Here is a 22284-nt window from a genome sequence, read left to right as displayed (position 1 = left end):
TAAAAAAGTAAAAAAAGTCAAAATATTTTATTAATGATCAATTTTGCATCGTTAAGGTTTTTTGATCGTTTGAAAGTGTTTATTGTACTTTTTTGCTAGAAATAGTAATTGTCCTCTTTAAGAAATTAAAGCTTTCACCAACATTACTACAAATTTTTAAAAAAGTAAAAAAAGTCAAGATGTTTTATTAATGATCAATTTTGCATCATTTTGATTTTTTGATTATTTTGAAGCATTTACTGTAACTTTTTACTGTTTTTAAAGAGGACAGTTTCTGTTGTTGCTTTTACTAACATTACTCCAAATTTTTAAAAAAGTAAAAAAAACAAAATGATCAATTCATCAATTCAATCGTTTTGATTTTCTTGTTGTTTCTATTAACATTACAAATTTTTAACAATGAGATGGATTTTGAAGAACTGAGCTCGAAGTTTAGAATTTGTGATGGTCAAAATTTGAACTTGTTTGATAACTTCAAACATTTCATGTTTATGGTTGCTAAATTGGTTCATAAAAAGGCCTCTGAATAATTGTTACTTAAAGAAAACTTTTTTTTGGGTTGAATTAGCTTTTTGGACAGTTTTGCCAAAAACTTTTACAGCCAAAGTCTCAATATTTAACATTTTTTTGTTCTTGAATGAAAAATCAGGTTTTTGAAAAAAGAAAAAGTTTGCCAAGTGTGAAGTACTGTTTTTGCCTGAATTTTTATGCAATTATGTTCAACATTGAATTAATTGACTGTTCTTTTGTCTGTTATTTGATTTAGCAAAAGTTGAAATATTTAAAAATGAAAAAAGTATTTTTGTTATGCTTCCAAATGGACACCAAACTACTAATTACTACTCTACATTCTACATCTATGTGAATTTAACTGAAGAAAAATCTCCTTTTTGGTCTGATTTGGAGATGTTCCTTTTTGCGATGGTCAGTGTATTGGGGTTGGAGCAACATGCAAAAAAAATCTACAACTAGTTGTATGATGGGGTTGTTGATGCAGCATGCCGACACTCAGGCGGTTACTTATCTGCGTCCCGAGTGCAGTGTGCAGGCCATATAAGGGGAGAGGAGAGGCAGAGGGGGTGGACTCGCGCGCTTGACAGATATATCGGAAAAAAAGGGGCAGGCCAGGGTCACGTCCTGCAGTGACCTTTAACCTTGATTTGGTTTCCATCGGGGTCTCAAGCCCTGGTCGACGCTCCACATCTATCCGATTATTGCGCCCGGGCGCAACGACTAAAGCTGGCAAACAGACTTGAGGCCATGCACACAGTCCAAGTATTCAAGACTGCGACATACATACAAACATACATTCTCAGTTCCGGAGACTCTGCCCGGATTTTACAAGACCTTAGTATCAAGACTGAGACTTGCAACACGTACAAATTAATGCGTTTGTTTTTTTACAATACATTGCGATACGATTGAAAACACCGAGTGTTGGTCACAGGTTGTGTCCAAAGGCGCAACCATTTTTGGGCAATTTTGATCGAAAGTCTCCAATGTTTGTTATTTGAGACGGCTCCTCTCCGATTTACTCTTACTTTAATAAATCAGTTAAAATGACTAAGATAACATTTTTTTGAAAACTGGTATTTTCTTTTAAAACATTTTTTTTCGCAATATTCTTTTATTGAAAAAGACTTTTAAGTGTTGGTTTCTATTAGGAATGAAATTACCGAATGCTAAAGGCGTTATGTACAACTTGGATTGTTGAATAAACAGTGGATAAAAGTGTTAAAATATGTTTAAATAAATAAATAATAATAAATAAATGTTTTAAAAAAGCACAAATAACACTATTTTTACTTAATTGAATTACTTTCCGACGTATTCTTGACAAATGGAACCAAGCATTTTTTTCATAAACTAAGCACTTTACAAAAAAAATAATTAGTGTAGTGTAAAGTCCAATTAAAATGTGACCATTTATGAAGAATAACATTTTTCGAAATTTCTTTTAGTTTTCCAGTTCTGGAAAAAAATTTTTTTAAATGGCAACCCACTATGGTAACTTTTTTAATTAAAGATTATGATCTAAAAATGACCTCTAATTAAACAGAATTGTTTTCTAGTCAGTACTTTTTTTTAATAAATTGTTAAAGTTGCGTTCCGAGCCCATCACGAAGATTTTCCGAACTTGAACGAAGGAGTCGTTTCATGACTTTGGTCTTTGGAGAGTCCGGTTTTTGGTGCAGGTGCTTTGGGTGGATCAAAAAATGTAAAAACAAATCATTTTCTTCTATTTTTAGTCGATTCGAAACCACCCCAAAGCACCTGCATAGAAATCAGCGCTCTCCCATGATGAAAAGTATGAAACAACCACTTCGGTTAAGTTCGGAAAATCTTCGTGATGAGCTCGGAACGCAACTTTAACAATTAATTAAAAAAAAGTACTGGCTAAAAAACAATTTTATTTAATTAGAGGTTATTTTTAGATCATAATCTTTAATTAAAAAAATTACCATGGTGGGTTGCCATTTAAAAAAAAAAAATTTTTTTTCCAGAACTCGAAAACTAAAAGAAATTTCGAAAAATGTTATTCTTGATAAATGGTCACATTTTAATTGGACTTTACGCTACACTAATTATTTTTTCCGTAAAGTGCTTAGTTTACGAAAAAAACGATTGGTTCCATACTTTTTATTCACCTGGTATGTATTAATTTTGGTATGTTTTTTAGATAGAATTAAAGAAAAAACTTTGTTTTAGACTTAAAAACGCAACCAAATGATTTTTTTTCGGCTCAAAAACATGCTTAAACTCTCCAAAGAAGCAAAAATAATTTAAGTTTCGTGATAGTTTATTCATTTTTGACGAAAATTTGCGATTTTGACTAAAAAAACGTCCTAAAACGAAAAATGGTATTATTTTTGAACAAAATTTTTAGCACAATCTAAAAAAGTTAAAACAACACCATTTTGGAGTAAATTTAGCGATTTGTGACGAAATAATTTAGTAAATTTTTAATTGAAAAAGGTGCTAAAACGCCCAAAAAATAATAAAAAAGGTTATTTTCAACTCAATTTGGTAATTTTTCAATATGTTTTAACAGAATTTTGCAACAAAACGTGATGTAAACAAGCAAAAATTCACTTAAATTGGTGACTTTTCGGTATATTTTTGTCTACATATTTCGTCTCTTATTGAAAAATATGATGTTAATATGGAAAACCGTTTTCGAAAAGTCGATGAAATATCTTCAAAATTACACCTAGTGAACAATAAAAAAATCTTTTAAATGAGAATGTTAATTTTCGGGACAGCATAAAAGCGGACTTTTTTATATTGTGTCGTTAGAATTTTATTTATAAATGTTTTGTTAAACTTGAAATATTTTTATAAAGCAATAGTTGTCACAAAGTTTATATTGGAAAATAAAACTTATTTTTTGGTACATAACACTTTTATCAACTTTTTAATAATATAAACTGATTCATTATAGTGGATGCAGGGGTTACGTACATTTTATCGGTAAAAAATCTATAAAAAAACATAATTACCTAAGTTTTCTTATAACAAGGAAACAATATTCACATAGGCCAATTTTTTTTACCAAAAACAAATTGGAAAAAAGTACCATGCTTATAACTCCAAGTGACACCTTTATCCACTCACCCCTTCATTTTTAGTTTCATAACGATGTTAAGTAAACAAAGAAAAATAAATTGAAGGACTAGAAAAAGAAGAACTTGAGAAGTTTCAGCTTGTCTTAAAAAGACAAATAATAATTGACACTTTAAGAATCACAACTTATATGTTCTTAATTCGATAACTTGAAAGAAAGTTTAATTAGACGCGAAATTGAACTATAAAAAGCTTTTCAAGAAAGAGTTTTCAAGAACAAACTAGAAGAAGCTCTTTTAAATTAATCAATTAGAGGCAATTTTTCGAATTTGCTTGAAATGATGTATAAAATATACTGTGACCAAAAACATTCGATCCCATTTTTTGCTGTCACTGTCAAAACACTGATTTGTAACGAAATGTTTTAAAATGATTTTGTCGCTGTAAGAATAAATCGTTGGTCTTATTACTTTACCCAAGAAGACAGAGCAATTTGGAAGAGACAAAGGTTTACCAATGCAATTTCTAATAAACGAATTTGATTTTTGAAGAAATTTTAAAGGGATTAACAATATTTCTTTAATTGGTTACCGATTAATTAAGTTCAAAATTGTAAAAACTTTATATATTTGTTATCAATAAATTTATTTTTTCAGCTAATTTTGGTTTAATCATTTTTAATTTCTTTGTCGTGAAACATTTAATTTTACGTTTTGATTTCTTACACGTAATTGCATCTTTCAACATTAATAATTGTCAAAATTTTGTTTTTTTCCTTTTTATTAGTCACATTCAAAAAGCTGTAACTTGGAAATGTAAACATTTGAAAAAGAATCGTTAACAGTCGTGCTTAAAGAAAGAATTCCTCAAAAGATAACACCCTGTATACAAAATGTCACCGGATTTTGTTTACAAGAGGAAAAATTTTTTAATCTTTGATTTTACGCGAAAACTGCAAAGGAAACACATTTTTTGCTTTTCCAGAAACGAGCAAATCTGAAATTAAAATTTCATTATTCTAACTCGGTAGAAAGAAAAGTTTTTTTTTTGATTCTGACTTACATATATGATTTTTCTCTGCTTTTTAAGTCTTATTACATTGGCGGTTTTACTTTTTTGAAAATGATGTCAAAATTGATAACATTGATGTCCAAAATCAAGAAAAAAATTAACTTTTCTTTCCACTGAGTCAAAATAATAAAGTTTTATTTACAGATTTACTGTTTTTTGCAGTTTTAGCGGTTTTATTTTTAAAAGAGACAAAAAAAAAATTTTTTTTGTAAACGCAATCTGGAGACATACAGAAATAGTTTTTCCGCAAACGTGACTACTTTTATCACTAAATATCCCATCATTAGCCATGGAGTAAAAATCCATTTTTGCGCCTAAGCTTTTTACTTTTATTATGACATTAACGACATTTACCAATGTTGTTTCTTCCTTGTCTTTGGAGAGGTATATTGTAGATCATCAGCATTCGACATTTTGCACTACTAACTGCACTAGTTAAATTAATTAACATTTTGGAAAGTCTTAATACGAATTCTAATACTGACGTTACGATTTCGTTACTTGCAAAGCGTCATGTTCATTTACTTGCTAATTTTAATTTTGCTCTTCACTTATTACTTATTATAAAAGTGGCGGATGCGCCGGTATAGTTTTTAAAATTATACTGGTTTGTGTATTAAATAGAATTTTTAGGATTTTAATTTTATTGTATTTTGTTTAAAAGAAAAAACTCTTTTATTGACCAATCAGAGTCAATTTTTCGAATTTGGTTAAAAATGATGTATAAAATATAAAACATGTTGGTCTTATTACTGAATTTTAAATTTACGGAAAAAGACAGAGCAATTTGGAAGAGACAAAGGTTTACCAATGCATTTCTGAAGAAATTTTGGAGGGATTAACAATATTGTTAAGGTACAATCGGTTACCGATTTATTTAGTTCAAAATCGAAAAAACTTTGTATAATTGTTATGAATAATTCTATTATTTGAGCTAATTTTAGTTAATTATTTTTTATTTCTTTGTCGTGAAACATTTTTATTTCTTACACTTAATCGCATCTTTCAACATTGACAATTGTCAAAATTTATACATATTGTTTTTTTCCCTGTAACTTGGAAATGTAAACATGTAAAAAAGAATCGCTAATAATCGTAATGTTTGAAGGCAGAATTCTTAAAAAATTGTTTTTTGCTGACGTCACAAAAGTGACTACTTTTATGACTAAATGTCACATTTTTTAGCCATTTTTGTGTTTTTACTTTTATCATGACATTATTCACATTTACTAGTGTTGTTTTTTTCTTGCCTTTTTTGCTGCTTTTGCAGGTCCATTGTAGATTATCAGCATTTGACATTTTGCACTACTAACTGTACTAGTTAAATTAACTAAAATTTTTGAAAATTTTAACACAAATTCTAATATTGACGCGTGATGTTTGTTTATAAGCGTTGTTGCGATTTTATTATTTGCAAAGCGTCTTGTTTATTTACTCGCCCTTCACTTATTACTTGTTTTAAAAATGGTGGATGCGTCGGGATAATTTTTTAATATAAGAGTGGTTTGTAATACACAAATGAAAGTTTGACAATTTTTTGCATTTGTTCTTATTTTTTTCTCATACAATTAAACTGAACGAAGCATGCTGCATTTAGAAATTTTATAGAAATCTTATTATAGACATGCGCCTACATAGTACAGTGGGGGACACGGAAAACTGGGCAGTTGTGTCATTCAGTTGTCAAACTTTCTAAACTATACCTTAGGTATTTATAAATGAAGCTTTTAATGTTTGGCATATTTGTCTTTTTGACACTGACAAAGTTGAAGTTTTTGGAATTTCCAAAGCTATTGCTCGAGATTTATAAAAAATTGATACAGCTGGCATTTTGCAAAAATTGATGTATAAAGTCAATTTTACAGTTTTTTTAATATCAATCATAATGACGGTAAAGGTGCATTTACATTGATATTTTTGGAAATGACAAGAAAAGACTGTCCAGGATTCCGTGTCCCCAACTGTGCATATACAATTACTGAAAAAATTGTTTGTTTTATTGAAAATAATCTTGATTGATGGGATATATTTTTGGCATTTTGGTTCATGTCGCGGTTACTTAAAAAATGCCATAAAAGAAGGTTTTTTTCAAATTTTTTCATTTACTGTGTTAAGTTCTATAGAAAAAGAGCCGTCGTAATCATGGTCTGGAGTAACCTTAATTTTTTTTGTATGAAGTTTGTGTAACGTTTTCTTGGTTATAGTTAAGTGCTTATCAAATTTTTTTTTCTTTTCTTTTGGTTAAGGTTATTTGTTTTAAATTGTGGAGTATATTATTAGGTAATTTCGAATTTTGTGTGATTTTCGAATTTCGTAGAGGTGTTTGGTCCGCACCTTAGGACACACCCTGTATGCGTAAAAGTACAAGTGGTTTGTTATAGTATTGAAGTAAGTACCATCAAGACTTCGGAGACGGAGCTGATACTGAGCACGTACATGGTGACTCCCACCTCCACGGGCGGGCCTGTAAGCGCAAAGATTGAGAGTCGCGACATGAAAACCAAATCAAACTCGTGCCCTAGACCTGCCCTGGCGCGAGGCCGGGGACGGCGGGACACGACACAACAAATACACAAGTCCGGCATTAATGATAGATACCATCTGGACCTCGGACAGCGAGCTGATGCTCAGCACGTACATTGTGACTCCCACCTCCACGGGAGGGCCTGCAAGCCAACAACCATCACATAACACCAACCCGCTTCCCCAGGCCGCCAAGCGCGCGAGTCAGGGGGATTTTCAAACACTAAACGCTTTTACTTTGTACCATTTTCACTTCGGAAAGGGAGCTGATGCTCAACACGTACATGGTGACTCCCACTTCCACGGGGGGACCTGAAACCACCACCGATACCAAGTCAATGGTGGGCCCGCGACTATGGCGGTCTGGGAGATGCTGCGCGTCGCTAGGCAACCCAACCCCGAGCATCGATCTGGCCCCACCCTGCCAACGCGGCCCGCGCCAACGCCGAACGCCCATCTCTAGTACCATTTACCATCGATGGGCGCACAACACACTCCAACTTACCTCCATAATTCGGTCTTACTCTTTTGTCATAGCTGACACTGAACGAGTCGAGGATTGCCGATATGTTGACATCGCCCAAGTAGCTGCCTCCAGCCCCCGGAGATCTACAACAAAAAACACTCTTATTTGTGCACAAAGGGGGCCCACCCGGAGTCGTCTACTCACCCAGCGGAAGCCCAGGGAAGGGCGAGGGCCAGCAGCACGGTTGGCCACACCACCCGGCTGTGCCCCATCTCCTGGGGCACCTACACGTGTCCCCTGCTTCTTGGCATTTCGGCACTGTTCACTTGGAGGACAACTGTTGTGTCACATCAGGCACCAACACTAGGAGTGGTCTCTGGGCCCAGCTAGCTCCTCACTCAGTGCGCATGGTGGCGAAACTGTGCGAAATAATCGCAGCCCCCAGTCACAACCCCCTCAACTCTCTCCTTTCCTCTCCTTCCAACACAAAGAAATTGAGTGAAACGGAAGTTGGAGGGTTGAAACGGGGTTGGAACGCAGTCGCGGACCTGGACCTAACCAATCAATACCATCAGCTAAACCACGACTCTTATTATTGCTTGCCCTGTGACGTAATACTCCTTAACCGGTGATCGACAGTGGGAGATACCTACTGCAGGGGTGCGACTTTAAATTTTACCATATTTTTAGCTAATCGCCGGTTTACGGTCAAAAGGTCCTCGCTAGCACGCGACCGCTTCCGGTGACACCGTCGTCACGCAATTACTACAAAAGAGCAAATTGCGTTTGGCCTAGAGTGCGCCTGGCACAGAAGCGACCTGGTCACGGACTCTGTTCTATTTCGCGATAACTAAATCGACCGACCACAAACGCTTTGATCTTGTGCTTATTTGACCAGAATTCATCTCGGAGGGTGAGAATTCGCGGAAAAAAAGGATCACCAATGGTCCTTACAACAAAATAGACATTTCAAATAACTAAAATTCCGACAGAGCAAAATTTTGGTGGAGATCTTGGGTACACCATTAGAAATAAAGTGTCAAAAGTCTTCATTGATGTGTGCTAAAAAAGTTATTCGGGGTCAAAAGTCAAAATTTGACGTTTTTTAGATTTTTTTCGAAAACGGTGAGTTTTATCAAAAAACTAGCCCAGACGAAAAATAGTCTTTATACTTTTTTTCTAAGAATCACCATTCCCGAGATATCGCGATTCTAACAGTTGAAGGAGTAACGTTCTACATCATATGCACATACAGAGTGCGCCAGAACTCGCGCCTGAAAGACAAATGCCTATAAAAATTTCAAAATTTTAAGAGTTTAAATTTCGCACTTTGACTTTGAAAAATTATTTTCCAAGTTTTTTTGCTACAGGCTATTAGAAGCGGAAACAAGGAAGCTATATCCTAAACTGTAACTCTGTTTAATGTTATTTATAGCTTTTATTGACAAAATTTTTGTTCCTTTACTAAATAATTATCAAAAAACTTATACAGGTTCGTCAGTATTATTAATTAGACATAAAAAAATGTCAAATGTCAAAAAATAAATGTCAAAAGTTTTTGACAGATAGAATTTTTTAAACATTTTCTCAGTACTCTGGAGACAAACCAATTACTCTCTTTCAAAGAAGTGCGCGATTTTTTGAACACCATGTATGTATTACCAAATAAATTCTTTTTAATTCTAATGAAATCGCGATATTTATAAGTTTCATGCAGTAGAAAAAAAAATTTCAAGTAAGATAAGATACCAGGAACAGGGAAAAAATGTTTCAAAAATTCTCTGTATGTGCATATCATGTAAAGTTTGTTTTTTTTTTTAAGTGGAAATTACCAAGTCAAAATTTTGGTGAAAAAATTGGTAGCAGCTTGTCTCCATAGCCACAAATTTTGTTTGTACAAGTACAAAATTGTGGACAAAAATGAGGATCTTGCTACAAAAACTTTGAAGAAAAAGGATCATTTAGCAAAAGATACAAGTAGGTATTATGATGATTGGCAATAAATGTTGTGTATTTATTGAAATGAGCTCAAAGTTAATGCATTTTTTAAATGCTTCTTCACTTTAGTTTCAAAATTGTTACTTTTTCAACTCGTTCCTCAAAAACGATGCACAATACACTAATATAATTGCGTTCTTTCCGAGGTTATTTCTCATTCATGTTTATTTTGTATTCTTGTCAATTTTTACTTAAAATTGAGAATGTTTAGCAAACCTGCATCACAAATTGCGTCTAAAATACATCTTAACGGGTCCTTGTTCTAACTTCCTGCTTGCGAACTATTCGTTTCCGAATTTCTAAAAACTGTTAGCGGTACCGAATTTGTTCCTTTTTTGGTGTTTCGTCTCAAAATTTTCTTAGACAATTTTTTGTGTTGACGTTTAATGACATTGTTTTCAAATTAATTCAAAAAACCAGAACTGACAACTTCTTTTATTAAAATTACCAGGAATGAATTTACTAGTGGTGTCAACGATAAGACTGTTTGGCATTTCCATTAAAAAAAAAAAACAGACTTTAGAACGTGACTCCTTCACCTTTTAGAATCGCAATATCTCAGGAATGGTGATTCTTAGAAAAAAAGTAAAGGATCATTTTTGTAGATAATTTTAAGATCTATAATTTTTGTCTGGGCTACTTTTTTGATAAAACTAACCGTTTTCGAAAAAAATCTAAAAAACTTCAAATTTTGACTTTGGACCCCGAATAACATTTTTTGCACACATGGGATCGATGGGGACTTTTGACACTTTATTCCTAATGGTGTACCCAAGATCTCCACCAAAATTTAGCTCTGTCGGAATTTTAGTTATTTGAAATTCACAAACATTTTTGTCTCATTTGTCAAAGTGACTTTATTGTCAAAATAATAAGAAAATTGCGTGTTTCTAACCCAATTGTTCCTAAACTTTGAAAAGGATTTAGAAAATGACCTCGAATATTTTCCTAGAATTAGGTTTAGATATGTGGATGACATTTTTGTCATTCTTGATCTTAATAAATGTACCATTGAGCATTTCCTCGAAATTTTAAACAACCGCTTTGAAAGTATTAATTTCACTTGTGAAAAAGAAGTAGAAGGAAAGTTACCAGTTTTAGATACTTTAGTAATTAGAACTAATAACCCATTAGAATTTGATATTTATTGGAAAAACACTATACAGGGTGCGCCAGAACTCGCGCCCCAGAGAAAATTTTCAAGTAAGGTAAGATACCAGGAACATGAAAAAAATGTTTAAAAATTTTGACATTTATTTTTTGACATTTGACATTTTGTTATATTTATTTAAGGATACTGATGATCTTGTATATGTTTTTTTACAATTATTTAGTAAAGGGACAAAAATTTTGCCAATAAAAGCCACAAATAACATTGAACAGAGTTACAATTTAGGATACAGCTTCCTTGTTTCCTCTTTTAATAGCCTATAGCAAAAAAACTTGAAAAATTATTTTTCCAACAGAAATAAATATAGTCAAAGTGCAAACTTTAAACCCTCATAACTTCGAAATTTTTATAGATAATTTTTTTTTAACATTTTTTTCATGTTCCTGGTATCTTACCCTATATGGCATTTTTCTCTGGGGCGCACCCTGTATATCACCGCGGACTCACATCATTGTCCTCAACATAAAATGGCTAGTTTTAACTTTTTGATTCCCTTGACTCATGCAAGGTTTGAAAAAGAGCTCAAAATTATTAAAGATGCAGCGAAGTATAATGGTTTTGATACTAACATAATTAACAAAATGGTTCAGGAAGTTAAGTATAGAAAAATGATCAGCAATTCCACGACTTTTACAAACAAACTAGAGAAAACAGTTATAACTTTACCTTATATTCCCTCAATCACAAGAGGTTTGAGTAAAATTTTCAAAAAACTTGACTTCCAAGTTGTTTAGAAGTCTCAGTAAAGCGGGAATTTATCTCGGGTTTAAATCCTACCCCAAACTTAATAATCGAAATTATATGTAGTATTTCAAACTCTTCCAAGTTAATTTTAATGATGTATTTTTATATATGGATGGATGCAGAAAAAAAAGATACAACAAACAGGTAATATTTAATAGCCACAGACTAAATTGACACATTCTACGTTTAAGTAAAAATATTACAATTAATATGACGCACTTGATGAGATATGATGGCAACTTATTACACTTGGGTGTGAGTATTGCTGTGGGCTTGCTCCTGTTCGTTACCACCGGCGATTTGGTTGGCAGGAGTGTAGTACTGGAATTAGAAATTAATAAAAATCAGAAAATTACAATAAAACTTTGGCGGAAGTTGACATTTGATAAAGTTATTGAGTTTAGAACTTTCGATTAAATTATTTTTAGAATTCAACAGGTATGTACTCTATTAATAAAAACTACAATTTAGTTTCATCCAGCTGCTCCATATTTGTTCAAAATGTTTTCTTTGATTTGTGCACTTTTTTTTCCAATTTAAGTGATTTTTTTGCCAAGGAGTTTATTTTGTGATGCGTTTTTGCAAAAAAATGAGAGGAAAATTAAAGTTTTTCTATTATTATGGTGGATTTAGGCTTTCATATTTAAAATTTCATTTAATTTACTTTTTTGTACTTTTTTGGTTAATTTGGAAGTGTAAATTCTAAAATTTAGTAAAATGACAAATTCGTTAACTCTTTTATATAATAAATTTTAAATAAGGAAGCAAGGCGATTAATAACACTAGTTTACAATAATAATAACTTGTTTAATATAGGGTGTTTACGGTCTTGGAGTTGAAAACTGAAAGAGTACAGAAATTTCGGTTACAGTAAAAAAACTCACACAATTATTATTTAAAATGTTATTTAACCCCAAAATATTGGTACACGGTTTGAGGGTCACTGGAATTATTTCCTTACTCAGATAAAATTGTATTGTTGCAAAAAATAAAAAATCGTATCCATGACAATGAAAGAGAAGTCACTTTATAGTTTTGACACTGTCATTATTTGATTTGCTTTTGCTTTAGTTTTTATCAAAATTTGAGGATCTTTTGTTTATTTTTTTAGCGAAATGGTTTTCAATGGTTTGATTGTTTTTTTTTATTTTGTTCTAAATTTATGAACATGGATGGCAAAAAATATTAAAATAATAAATTGGTTGTCGTGATTATGATTTACGGTGAAACACAAGGTAATGATACTAATGGCCATTGTTGCAGGCAAACCAGCAGTTCTCAAACAAATAATAAAAAATGAATTATTTCTTTTACAAACGTGATTTTTTTTATCTTTATCTTTTTTTTTATTAAACGTTTAATTTTCACGTTACAGTTTTTTGTTACGAACAATAATTTTCCTGCTTTCTGCACTAATATACCCGATTTAAAATTTATTTAAAATTCAAATTGTTGTTGAATTGTTGCAAAATTATCACCAAATGTGTCTTAAAATACATTTCATTGACTCGCATTTGGAGTTCTTTTCTAAAAATTTAAATGATAAAATTTGAAGGATTTTTAAATATTGTCACAAAAGTTTTTCGAATGAAAATATGTTAGGAGATTACTATTGGACTGTTATAAAGAAAACTGATCGAAAAAAGTTTAAAAAACAAAGTAAAACAACTCATTTTTAATTTGTTATTTGACGATTTTAGGTGGTGGACTTTTTTGAACTCATAATCTTTAAGAAATTACAACCTTCAGCTAAAAATGCATTCCTTTTTATAGACAAAATCATTCATTAATATTGGTATTAACAATCAGGTCAACGGAATAAAATATTAAAGCACACAACGAAATTATTACTTTTTTTCTATTATTAATTATTTCTTTTTTTTATTGGTACACGGTTTGAGGGTCACTGGAATTATTTCCTTGTTTAGATAAAATTGTATTGTTGCAAAAAAAATCGTATCTATGACAATGAAAGAGAAGTCACTTTATAGTTTTGACACTGTCATTATTTGATTTGCTTTTGCTTTAGTTTTTATCAAAATTTGAAGATCTGTTTAATATTTTCGGGCGAAATGGTTTGATTCGTTTTTCTTAATTTTTTTCCAGATTGATGGCAAAAATATTAAAATAATAAAATGGTTGTCGTGATTTATGGTGAAACACGAGGTAATAGATACTAATAYCACTGTTGCAGCCGAAGCAGCAGTTCTSAAACAAATAATATAAAATGAATTATTTCCTTTAACAACGTGAATTTTTATATCTTTWGTTAAATTATCTTTATGTTTATTTGCCTTTAATTAAACAATAMTTATTTATTATATAAGACGATAAAATWGAATTTTAARTTTGAAAGCAATTTAGCGTCGAGGCGTCAGCCGAGACGCTAATATGTTTYAAAAGATAATGAAAATTTTATCGTCGTGTACAATATAAAATTTTATTCAATTCTCACTGATTTTGTAGCCAATTTGGTCGATATTTATAGATGTCAAAGTAAAATTTAACAATGAAATCTAATGTCAAAGATCGTTAACAACTAACAACCGCAGATTTTATTTTTAACATGAAGAAAAGAGTAGATAAAATTTAAATTTGACATAGAGGATTGAATAAAAATAATAGTAGCATTTTTTCACGTTGCAGTTTTTTTCCTTCTTACTTTCTGCATCAATACCTGTGATTTAAAATTTATTTCAAATTCAAATTGTTGCAAAATGATTGCCAAATGAGTTTTAAAATACATTTCATTCACTCGCATTTGGAGTTCTTTTCTAAAAATTTAAATGACAAAGGGTTTTCAAATATTGTCACAAAAGTTTTTTGAATAAAAATATGTTAGAAGATTGCTGTTGGGCTGTTATAAAGAAAACTGATCGGAAAAAGTTTAAAAAACAAAGTAAAACAACTCATTTTTAATTTGTTATTTGACGGTTTTATGGTGGACTTTTTTGAATATTTTTTTGCACTCATTGTCTCATAATCTTTAAGAAATTATAACTTTCAGCTAAAAATGCATTCTTTTTTAGACAAAATCATTCATTAATATTGGCATTAATAATCAGGTCAACGGAAAAAAATTTAAAGCACACAACGAAATTATTACTTTTTTTCTTCTTAAAACTTTTGCTAGACAAGCTTTCTTATTACATTTTTTTTGTCTAGATCCACGTTATTTATGCGACACTATGAAATAAAATATGTCGTATAATTAGACACTTAAGTTGTAACTGCGTTTTTATAGAAACTATAAAATGTCATTACCCTTCCATTATCAATATCCCTTCCGACGCCAATAGTCAAACGAGCTTTGGCCTTCATGGCATCACTGAGAGGTATTTTCGCTCTCACAGCTTCTGTATGCGATTTATAGCAAAATTCAATAAGAGCAACAGCCAAAGCTATCATAAGACCTCCAATAAGTATGTAGAAAATTCCCGCGACATTACTTAGAGATAACTCGTTTCTTGCTGCATCCTGAGAAAAATCATCAATTTTTTTAAAGAAAAACAAAGAAAAAAATACCTGTTTGTCATGAATACACTCAGTTCTGTCATACCACCACCGATTCGTTAGTTTTGTTAGTTCTCCATTTTCTTTCAAACTTAGTACTGCTAGATTAATAGCGTCTCTGTTAGAAAAAAAAATTAGTAGTTTTTAGTTTCAATTGTGAAAATACCTCAATGGTGAGCCTAAAGGGGTTGCAACTCCAAACCCTTTCGCATCTAAATTTCTCCCGACTTTCATCGTATCGCAAGGCTCTCGCTCATTGATGTAGTCATTTTTGGGCGATTCTATGAGAAGGGCGTATTTTCCCTTCGATGTCCGAACTCGTCGAATCCCTTCGTCGTAGGATTTCACAAAAACGTGCTTCCGCGAATTCATATATTCCCACATTTTTGAGTAAAGCGTTATTTGTGACCTCTACAACGAAATATTTACTTGTTAAAAAAACTCATTTGTACAGGGTGTCCCAGCTAGTTAGAAAAGTTTATTGACCATTTTTAATTTTTAAAAATTCATAAAGGCTGTTGTTAAACTGGAATTTATAGTCTTTCATATTACTACTATTTGTTTAGTTTTTTCTTGATTTTTGCTTTTTGCTTGTTTTTTGATTTTATTTATTACAAACTTTAAGGGTTTTTTAATTTTTTTATACTTTGTTATCCATTTTTTTATTGTTTTTTCTTCTTTAATTGAATTTTGGAAATTTTTTCTAACCTTTTTGGATATACAAAAAAACGTTACTGTTATCATTCTGAATTCAATGCTTTTAATATTGACAGGTTTTGACTTAAAAATTATGAAATTACATTTTACTGTTTTCAAGCGAAATAGGTTTGATTCGTTTTTCTTATTTTTTTTCCAAATTGATGGCAAATTATCACCAAATGGGTCTTAAGATACATTTCATTGACTCGCATTTGGAGTCTTTTCTAAAAATTTAAATGACAAAATCTGAAGAGTGTTTGTTACAAAAGTTTTTTGTATGAAAATATGTCACGAGATTACTGTTGGACTATTATAAAGAAACAATCCGAATTCACTGCTTTTAATATTAACAGGTTTTGACATAAAAATTATTAAATTACTTTTTATTACTTAAAAAATTTAAAAATATTACTTAAATGTGGTTGAAATTTTTACTATTTGTGAGTGCCAAAATTAGTTTATACAGGCTGATCCGGTCAAACCCCACATTGGAAGTTTTCGGAGTTCTAACAGTGATATTTATCTAAAATTTTGTTTTTAATTATAATCAGTTAGGTTCTGCTCAATGAGAATATTTTTAAGGTGTATAATTTTATTGCGTTTTTGATTTTAAGAGAGTTTTTATCAGACTTTTCTATATCTAAATTTAACCGTTTTTGAAATATTTAGACTTTTTTGAATATTCTTTAATTTGCATCTTCGTCTCCAAAAATCGATCTCATTTTTAATTATTTTGAAATCGTATTTGGGCATATGAAAAAAAAAAGGTTAGATCTTTTTTTGTGTATTTATAATTGCAACAATAATTAACAAACCTCCAAAATTTAAGGTTACGTTTGGGAAACTTCAAATACCCGTAACTGAATTTTTTAAAATGGAAGGCCCCATTTTTTTCTTGACTAAATGAAAGAGAATTTAATTCTGCATCGATCTGTATCAACATTCCCTATACCTAAATTTAATGATTTCCAAGTTATTTTGACTTTTTTTACAATGGAAGAAATTCATTACTATCCATGGTAGTTTTCGCATAGTTTGCCATAGAAATATTTATCACTGAAAAAATGCCAAGTTTTTTTCACAATTGTGTTATTTTTTTCGTAAATACAAATTAATTTTATTTAATCTAAATTTAAATAACTTTGATATTCTATTTTTTTCTTATTTCTATGACAAACTATGCTAAAGTGACTAATGAATTTCTCACAATATCAAAAAAAGTTACTATAACTTGAAAACTATCAAAGAGAATGTTAATACTGATTGAAGCATAACTAAATTCTCCTCCATTTAGTAAAGAAAAAATTGGGGTGTTTTATTTAGAAAAATGAGTTAAGGTTATTTGAAGTTTCCTAAACGTAACCTTACATTTTGGCGGTTTGTTCAGTCTTTTTCCAATTATGAATACACCAAAGGAAAGATCTAACTTTTCTCTCTCGTAAACCCAAATACGGTTTCAACATAATAAAAAATGGTAAAGTTATCGATTTTTGAATAGGAAGATTCAAATCCAAAAAAATTATTTTGCTTATTCTACTCATTTGATTTGTGAGCTCGAAAATTTATTATTTTGCTTTTTTTTTCAAAATTATGCCTATAAAAACTTTATTTTGACTTATTTTACCGATTTAGCTAGTTTTTGAGGTATAATTTTTTTTATTACACATGGTTTGTCAAAACAAGCCGAAAAATTTACAAATCAAGTAAAAAATATTTTGGACTGCAAAATATCTAAAAACAAAAAGTTTTGCAAAAACGTTTATTAAGTACACTAAATAATTACGGTATAATATGTTTTTATCGACTTTTCTATAAAATATTCTGTATGGAAAATAGTGGAGTCTCTTGACAAAACATTTGTTAGAGCCTTCAAATTTTTTCAGCTAAATCAGTTTTTTAATAAATTTTGTACTTAAAATTACCAAAACCAACATTTTTGGAATGAGTTTTTTGCGTTTAATTAAATTTTCAGTGTAAAAGTAAAGTAATTTAGGGCGTTTTGAGCCAAAAATTCAATTAGTTTAAAAAAATTTGTCAATAGAAGCCGAAAAATCAGCAAATAACTTCCAAATTGACATTATTTTTGACTATTTCGAACGGTTTGGTTAGTTTTTTAACCAGAAACTTGCTCATTACGAAGTTTAAAAATCTCTAAATTAGATATAAAATCCAAAAATTTTTGAAAAACTCTCTCTAAATCACTTGAGTAATCCAAAAACGCAATAAAAACATAACTTTCTATTTTTGATATCCACTTCTGGTGTAACAGGAAGTGCCACCATCTTGAAAATATTTTCATTAGGCAGAACCTAACCGATCATGGCTATAAAAATTTTAGATAAATATTATTGTATAGCTGTTCCAAAAATAAGTTACAAACTTTTTTCAAAAAAATTATGATTAGTATTATTAGCAACTCGCTGGGACACTCAATTTTGCAAAAAACGCGATTTATTTTTTCTACAAACTTTGAAAAAGTCCCACGTTGCCCCATGGTAGAGCGTCCCATACTCGACCTCCGTCTGCGAGGCTAAATCCTCCGGGGAGTTAATGGGCGCTACCATCCTCTCCACCGTGAGAAACGCCGCTAAATTGGCAGTATATGATGAGATTAAAATGAGTGTGAAAAACCACCACACTGCCCCCACAATCCTCCCCGAGACAGACCTGGGGGCTATATCGCACCCTTGTTGCATGAAAGCCCCCAGTGAGAACCACAACGAGTTCAACATGGTGAAATCATTCGCCATGGAATTGTGTGTTGTGTGCTGGCCTGGGGGCTCACGGTGTTCCCCGGTGAGGTGCAGGAGTCGCCATTCGTAAGGCGAGAACCTTGACACCGTGAACAGGACGATACTCACTCCTATGTAACTGAAAATCACGCAAACCCAAATCTCTTTTGAAAGTGGGTTGAGGAAACTGAAAACTCCCGGTTTTTGCTTCATTGGTTTTTTGATCATTATTGAAATTCCTAGTGACATGAAGGGTTTGCTGAAGTCGATAACACGTTCACGTTCGGAGGTTATTGTCATGGGGGCGATTGCTATGTCGGCTTCCTGTAAAAAATTCAAAGGTTTTGGTGTTGTTGTTGGTGTTGAGACTCACATTGCGGACTAGTTCGCCCACCATGCCGTCCCAATTACCCTTAACTTCATGGTTTTCTGACCCATAATTGCCATCCTTGACCACTCTCAGCTCGTCTAAATTGTAATAAACAAAAAATTAAACAATCATTGTATACAAAGTGTCCCAGCTACTTGAAAAAGTCCTTTAAATGGTAAAATTAAATAAAAAATTGTATAGGACATCTAGTACATTACCTAAAATTATTTTCAACTATACAGCATTTCCCAAAAATAAGTTACGATACAAACTTGTGTTTTTTTTTTAAATGAAACACATTTTTGGATGTTTTTATACTAAACTTAGTTTTGGAAATAAGACGTTTCTTAGACTAACAAATTTTTTCTTACTTCTGCAAAGACGAAAGTACAGAATTTAAAGCTGTAGCAATTTTTTAGTGTTTAGCATTTGTATAGATTAATAAATTAAGAAGATTGTTAAAAGTTAAATAACTTAAAAAATTTAAATGGAACACTCTATTTTTATTTTTGCATCTAATAGATAAATATTATTGAAGTTTCAGTTTCAAGTTAGAATTGTAGAATTTCAGAACAAAAAAGTGAAAAATCAGAATTTGGAAACTTTTTTAATTTTTAAAATTCAATTTTTCGAAGAATCAAACAATTTAGAAATCTGCAAAATTTAGAATATACGTAATCAATATCATTAAGTAAACATAAAATGCTCAAGAAACAATTATTTTTCCGACTTGTTTGCCACCGAAATGGAATTCAATTAATGTTTCCTCAGATTTTCACATTACACTTATGTGTTTTTTCTGTTTACTATTTTCTTGTTTCATTTAATCTTCTTGTTTAAATTACTTTCAGGTTTTCTGTTTTTTTCGATCTTTTTGTCTACTGTTATCCATTTTTGATACTTTTTCATAATTTTCTTTTTTCTCCAATATTTCTGTCCTACGTTCTTCTAATTTTAAGTCCAATATTCGTTTTCCATGTTTTTATTCTTTCTTACGTCGTATCTTTTTACTTGTTTTTAGCATCCTTTTTTTCAATTTTTCAACTTTATTTCTTTCTTTTTTTTTGTAAATTCTATCTTAATTGTTTTTAACGTCGCTTTGGCTTTCAAATCAGTTTTGTCATCAAATTCTTCTGCCTTCGCAAATTGTCTTATTCTGATATTTTTTGTTTTTGGTTTGTTTTTAAATTAAGTAATGACAAACTGAAACAGAGTATCTAAACAAAATGAATACTATATTGGAATAATTTTGCAAAAAAAAAACTTTTAAATTATCAGAAAATTTGATGAAAAAGTTCTTTTGTTTTTATTTTTTAATAGATTTGCTTTTCTTTGTATTAATGTTTCTGTTTTTTATTATTCTTATTTTAGATAAATTATCTGCTTTACAAATCAACCGTTTTTATCATTTTTGGTTGAGGCACATAGACGCAAAATGTCACTAAGTGTCAGATTGATTGAAATCCAATCCTTGGTTAAGGTTTTTTTATTAAACTTAAAATTGAATGAATTATTGTTTTTTACATTTACTCAATCTCTACTTTAATTATTTTATTGTACAAATAAAGAATAATGGATTCAGTTTAACACAAATGTGATTGTTAAGATATTTCTTCCATCTCTTGTGCAACTGTGTACGTTTTGGCTTCTGAAACAATAATAATTATTTTTTTTAATGTTTAACGTTAAATATTTTTATAGTTATTGATTATAAACACCTAAAAGTAAATAATTTAAGAAAGACAATGTAATAATCTTTTAAATGCGAAAACAGTAAATAGGTTGTTCCATTTATTTTTTTAAGTTATTGAATTTTTAACAAACGCTTTTATTTTTTTAATATTTGCAAATGCAACACTTTTTTCTTTGCGGTAGTAAAAAATATTTTTAGATGTCTTAGTTTTTGTGTAATAAATTTTTAAAAAGTGCATGTTTTCGTCAAAAAACCGTCTTATTTTTAATAAAAGTTTAGCTTAAAAACATTTAAAAAACACAAGTTTATATTGTAACTTATTTCAGAGTATCTATCAATGCGCTACATTTTTTTTTTAATTTTACCATTTGAAGACTTTTTCAATTCACTGGGACACCCTGTATACCTACAAGTGATTCCTAAATGTTTGGCAATCAAGTCTGCCAAATCCTTGCAGTAACCCTCAAAACGGTCATTTCCGGTTAAAGTCTCTCCGGGTTCGGGTGTGCGTAACATTATATAAGGTTCTTCCTAAAAAAAAATTAATATTTGTATTTTTTTTCTTTACGAAAAATTATTAAATTGAAACTTACTACAATAGTTGTTACAATGTATGTCCGATTTCTCTCAATTTGAGCGTTAGTTTTAAGCCGAATGTATTTGGCAGCAACTGGTGTAAAACCAGTTTCGTCACTCCATTCTGCTACTTTGACCATAGCACTGTTTATAGTCATTTCGACAACATGAAGAGTGTAATTTTGTCTTCGACCATCTTCACTAAAACGTATCTCTCCAGTCAATCCTTCAATTTCTACCTACAAAATTAATTAAAGACCGCTTTTTTAACTTCTTTATTTAGTTTTTGATTTATTTTGACTATTAGGACTCGGATTATATGCAAAATGCATACCAGGTGAATAAAAAGTATGGAACCAAACGTTTTTTGTTTGAACTATTTATTTTTTGAATAAACTAATTGATGAGTGATAAAGTACTATAAAAATGTAATGATTTAACAAGAATAAAATTTTTCGATATTTCCTTTTGTTTTTGAATCCTACAAAAAAAAAAATTTAATGGCAACCCACTATAAAATCATTTTTCTCATAAAAGCTATACTCTGAAGATTACAACTACCTGCTTTATATTTAATTTTTTCAAAAAAAAAATTTCACATAAATTGCAATTTTGACAAAAAAAATCGCATAACTCAAAAACAAAACAAAATTTCTTTCTGAAAATACGATCACATTTTTTATATTACTTTAATTTATATTAATTATTATTTTCTGGAAGCAAATGATTAAAAATAAAACCGCTTGGTTCCATACTTTATATTCACCCTGTATTTGTTATTAAGAGGTATATCAACAAAATTATAAGTTTTTATGCATATCTAATGCTTTTTTATTAAATAGACCAATTAAAAAATGCATATTTTGCTTATTTTAGGAAATATTGCATATTTCAATTACAAATTTCTGATTAAAAATAAAAATTAAACAGTTTAAGAAAAAAGATCCGATTACAAAATATGTTATAGATAAAACAACCGGTAATTCGTAAGCCGTACTCAAAAAATTAGTTTCCTGTTGAGTGTTTCATTTTTGAATACGTTTGATATAGAGTGAATATAAAGTATGGAACTAAGCGGTTTTTTTTTAAATCATTTGTCTCTAGAAAATAAATCTTAATATAAATTAAAGTAATATAAAAATGTGATCGTTTTTTGAGAAAAAA

At 30.5% G+C, this 22284-nt stretch overlaps 2 protein-coding genes across 2 annotated transcripts in view; both read right to left on the bottom strand.

Moving 5' to 3' along the window:
• LOC123015928 (gamma-aminobutyric acid receptor subunit beta) overlaps window positions 1–8014 on the bottom strand; it is a 34981-nt gene extending 26967 nt beyond the window's left edge. The window contains 3 exon segments of the mRNA XM_044416056.1: window positions 7032–7099; window positions 7664–7767; window positions 7829–8014. Of these exon segments, the coding sequence (XP_044271991.1) occupies window positions 7032–7099; window positions 7664–7767; window positions 7829–7896 (240 nt within the window). The 5' untranslated portion in view covers window positions 7897–8014.
• A 3662-nt stretch (window positions 8015–11676) lies between these two features.
• LOC123015667 (glutamate receptor 1-like) overlaps window positions 11677–22284 on the bottom strand; it is a 17703-nt gene continuing 7095 nt past the window's right edge. The window contains exons 6-13 of the mRNA XM_044415578.1: window positions 21138–21359; window positions 20955–21075; window positions 18855–18949; window positions 18218–18805; window positions 15217–15461; window positions 15063–15168; window positions 14802–15014; window positions 11677–11858 (exon numbers count right to left, since the gene is read on the bottom strand). Of these exons, the coding sequence (XP_044271513.1) occupies window positions 11781–11858; window positions 14802–15014; window positions 15063–15168; window positions 15217–15461; window positions 18218–18805; window positions 18855–18949; window positions 20955–21075; window positions 21138–21359 (1668 nt within the window). The 3' untranslated portion in view covers window positions 11677–11780. The remainder of the gene's footprint in view (window positions 11859–14801; window positions 15015–15062; window positions 15169–15216; window positions 15462–18217; window positions 18806–18854; window positions 18950–20954; window positions 21076–21137; window positions 21360–22284) is intronic.

This window comes from Tribolium madens, unplaced genomic scaffold (genome assembly GCF_015345945.1).
Source record: "Tribolium madens isolate multiple individuals breed KSU strain unplaced genomic scaffold, Tmad_KSU_1.1 Scaffold_11;HRSCAF=98;Tcas5.2_LG3b, whole genome shotgun sequence".
Classification (NCBI taxonomy): Eukaryota; Metazoa; Arthropoda; class Insecta; order Coleoptera; family Tenebrionidae; genus Tribolium; species Tribolium madens.
The sequence above is the reverse complement of the archived record's forward strand: the minus strand, read 5'-3'. Positions and strand labels throughout refer to the sequence as shown.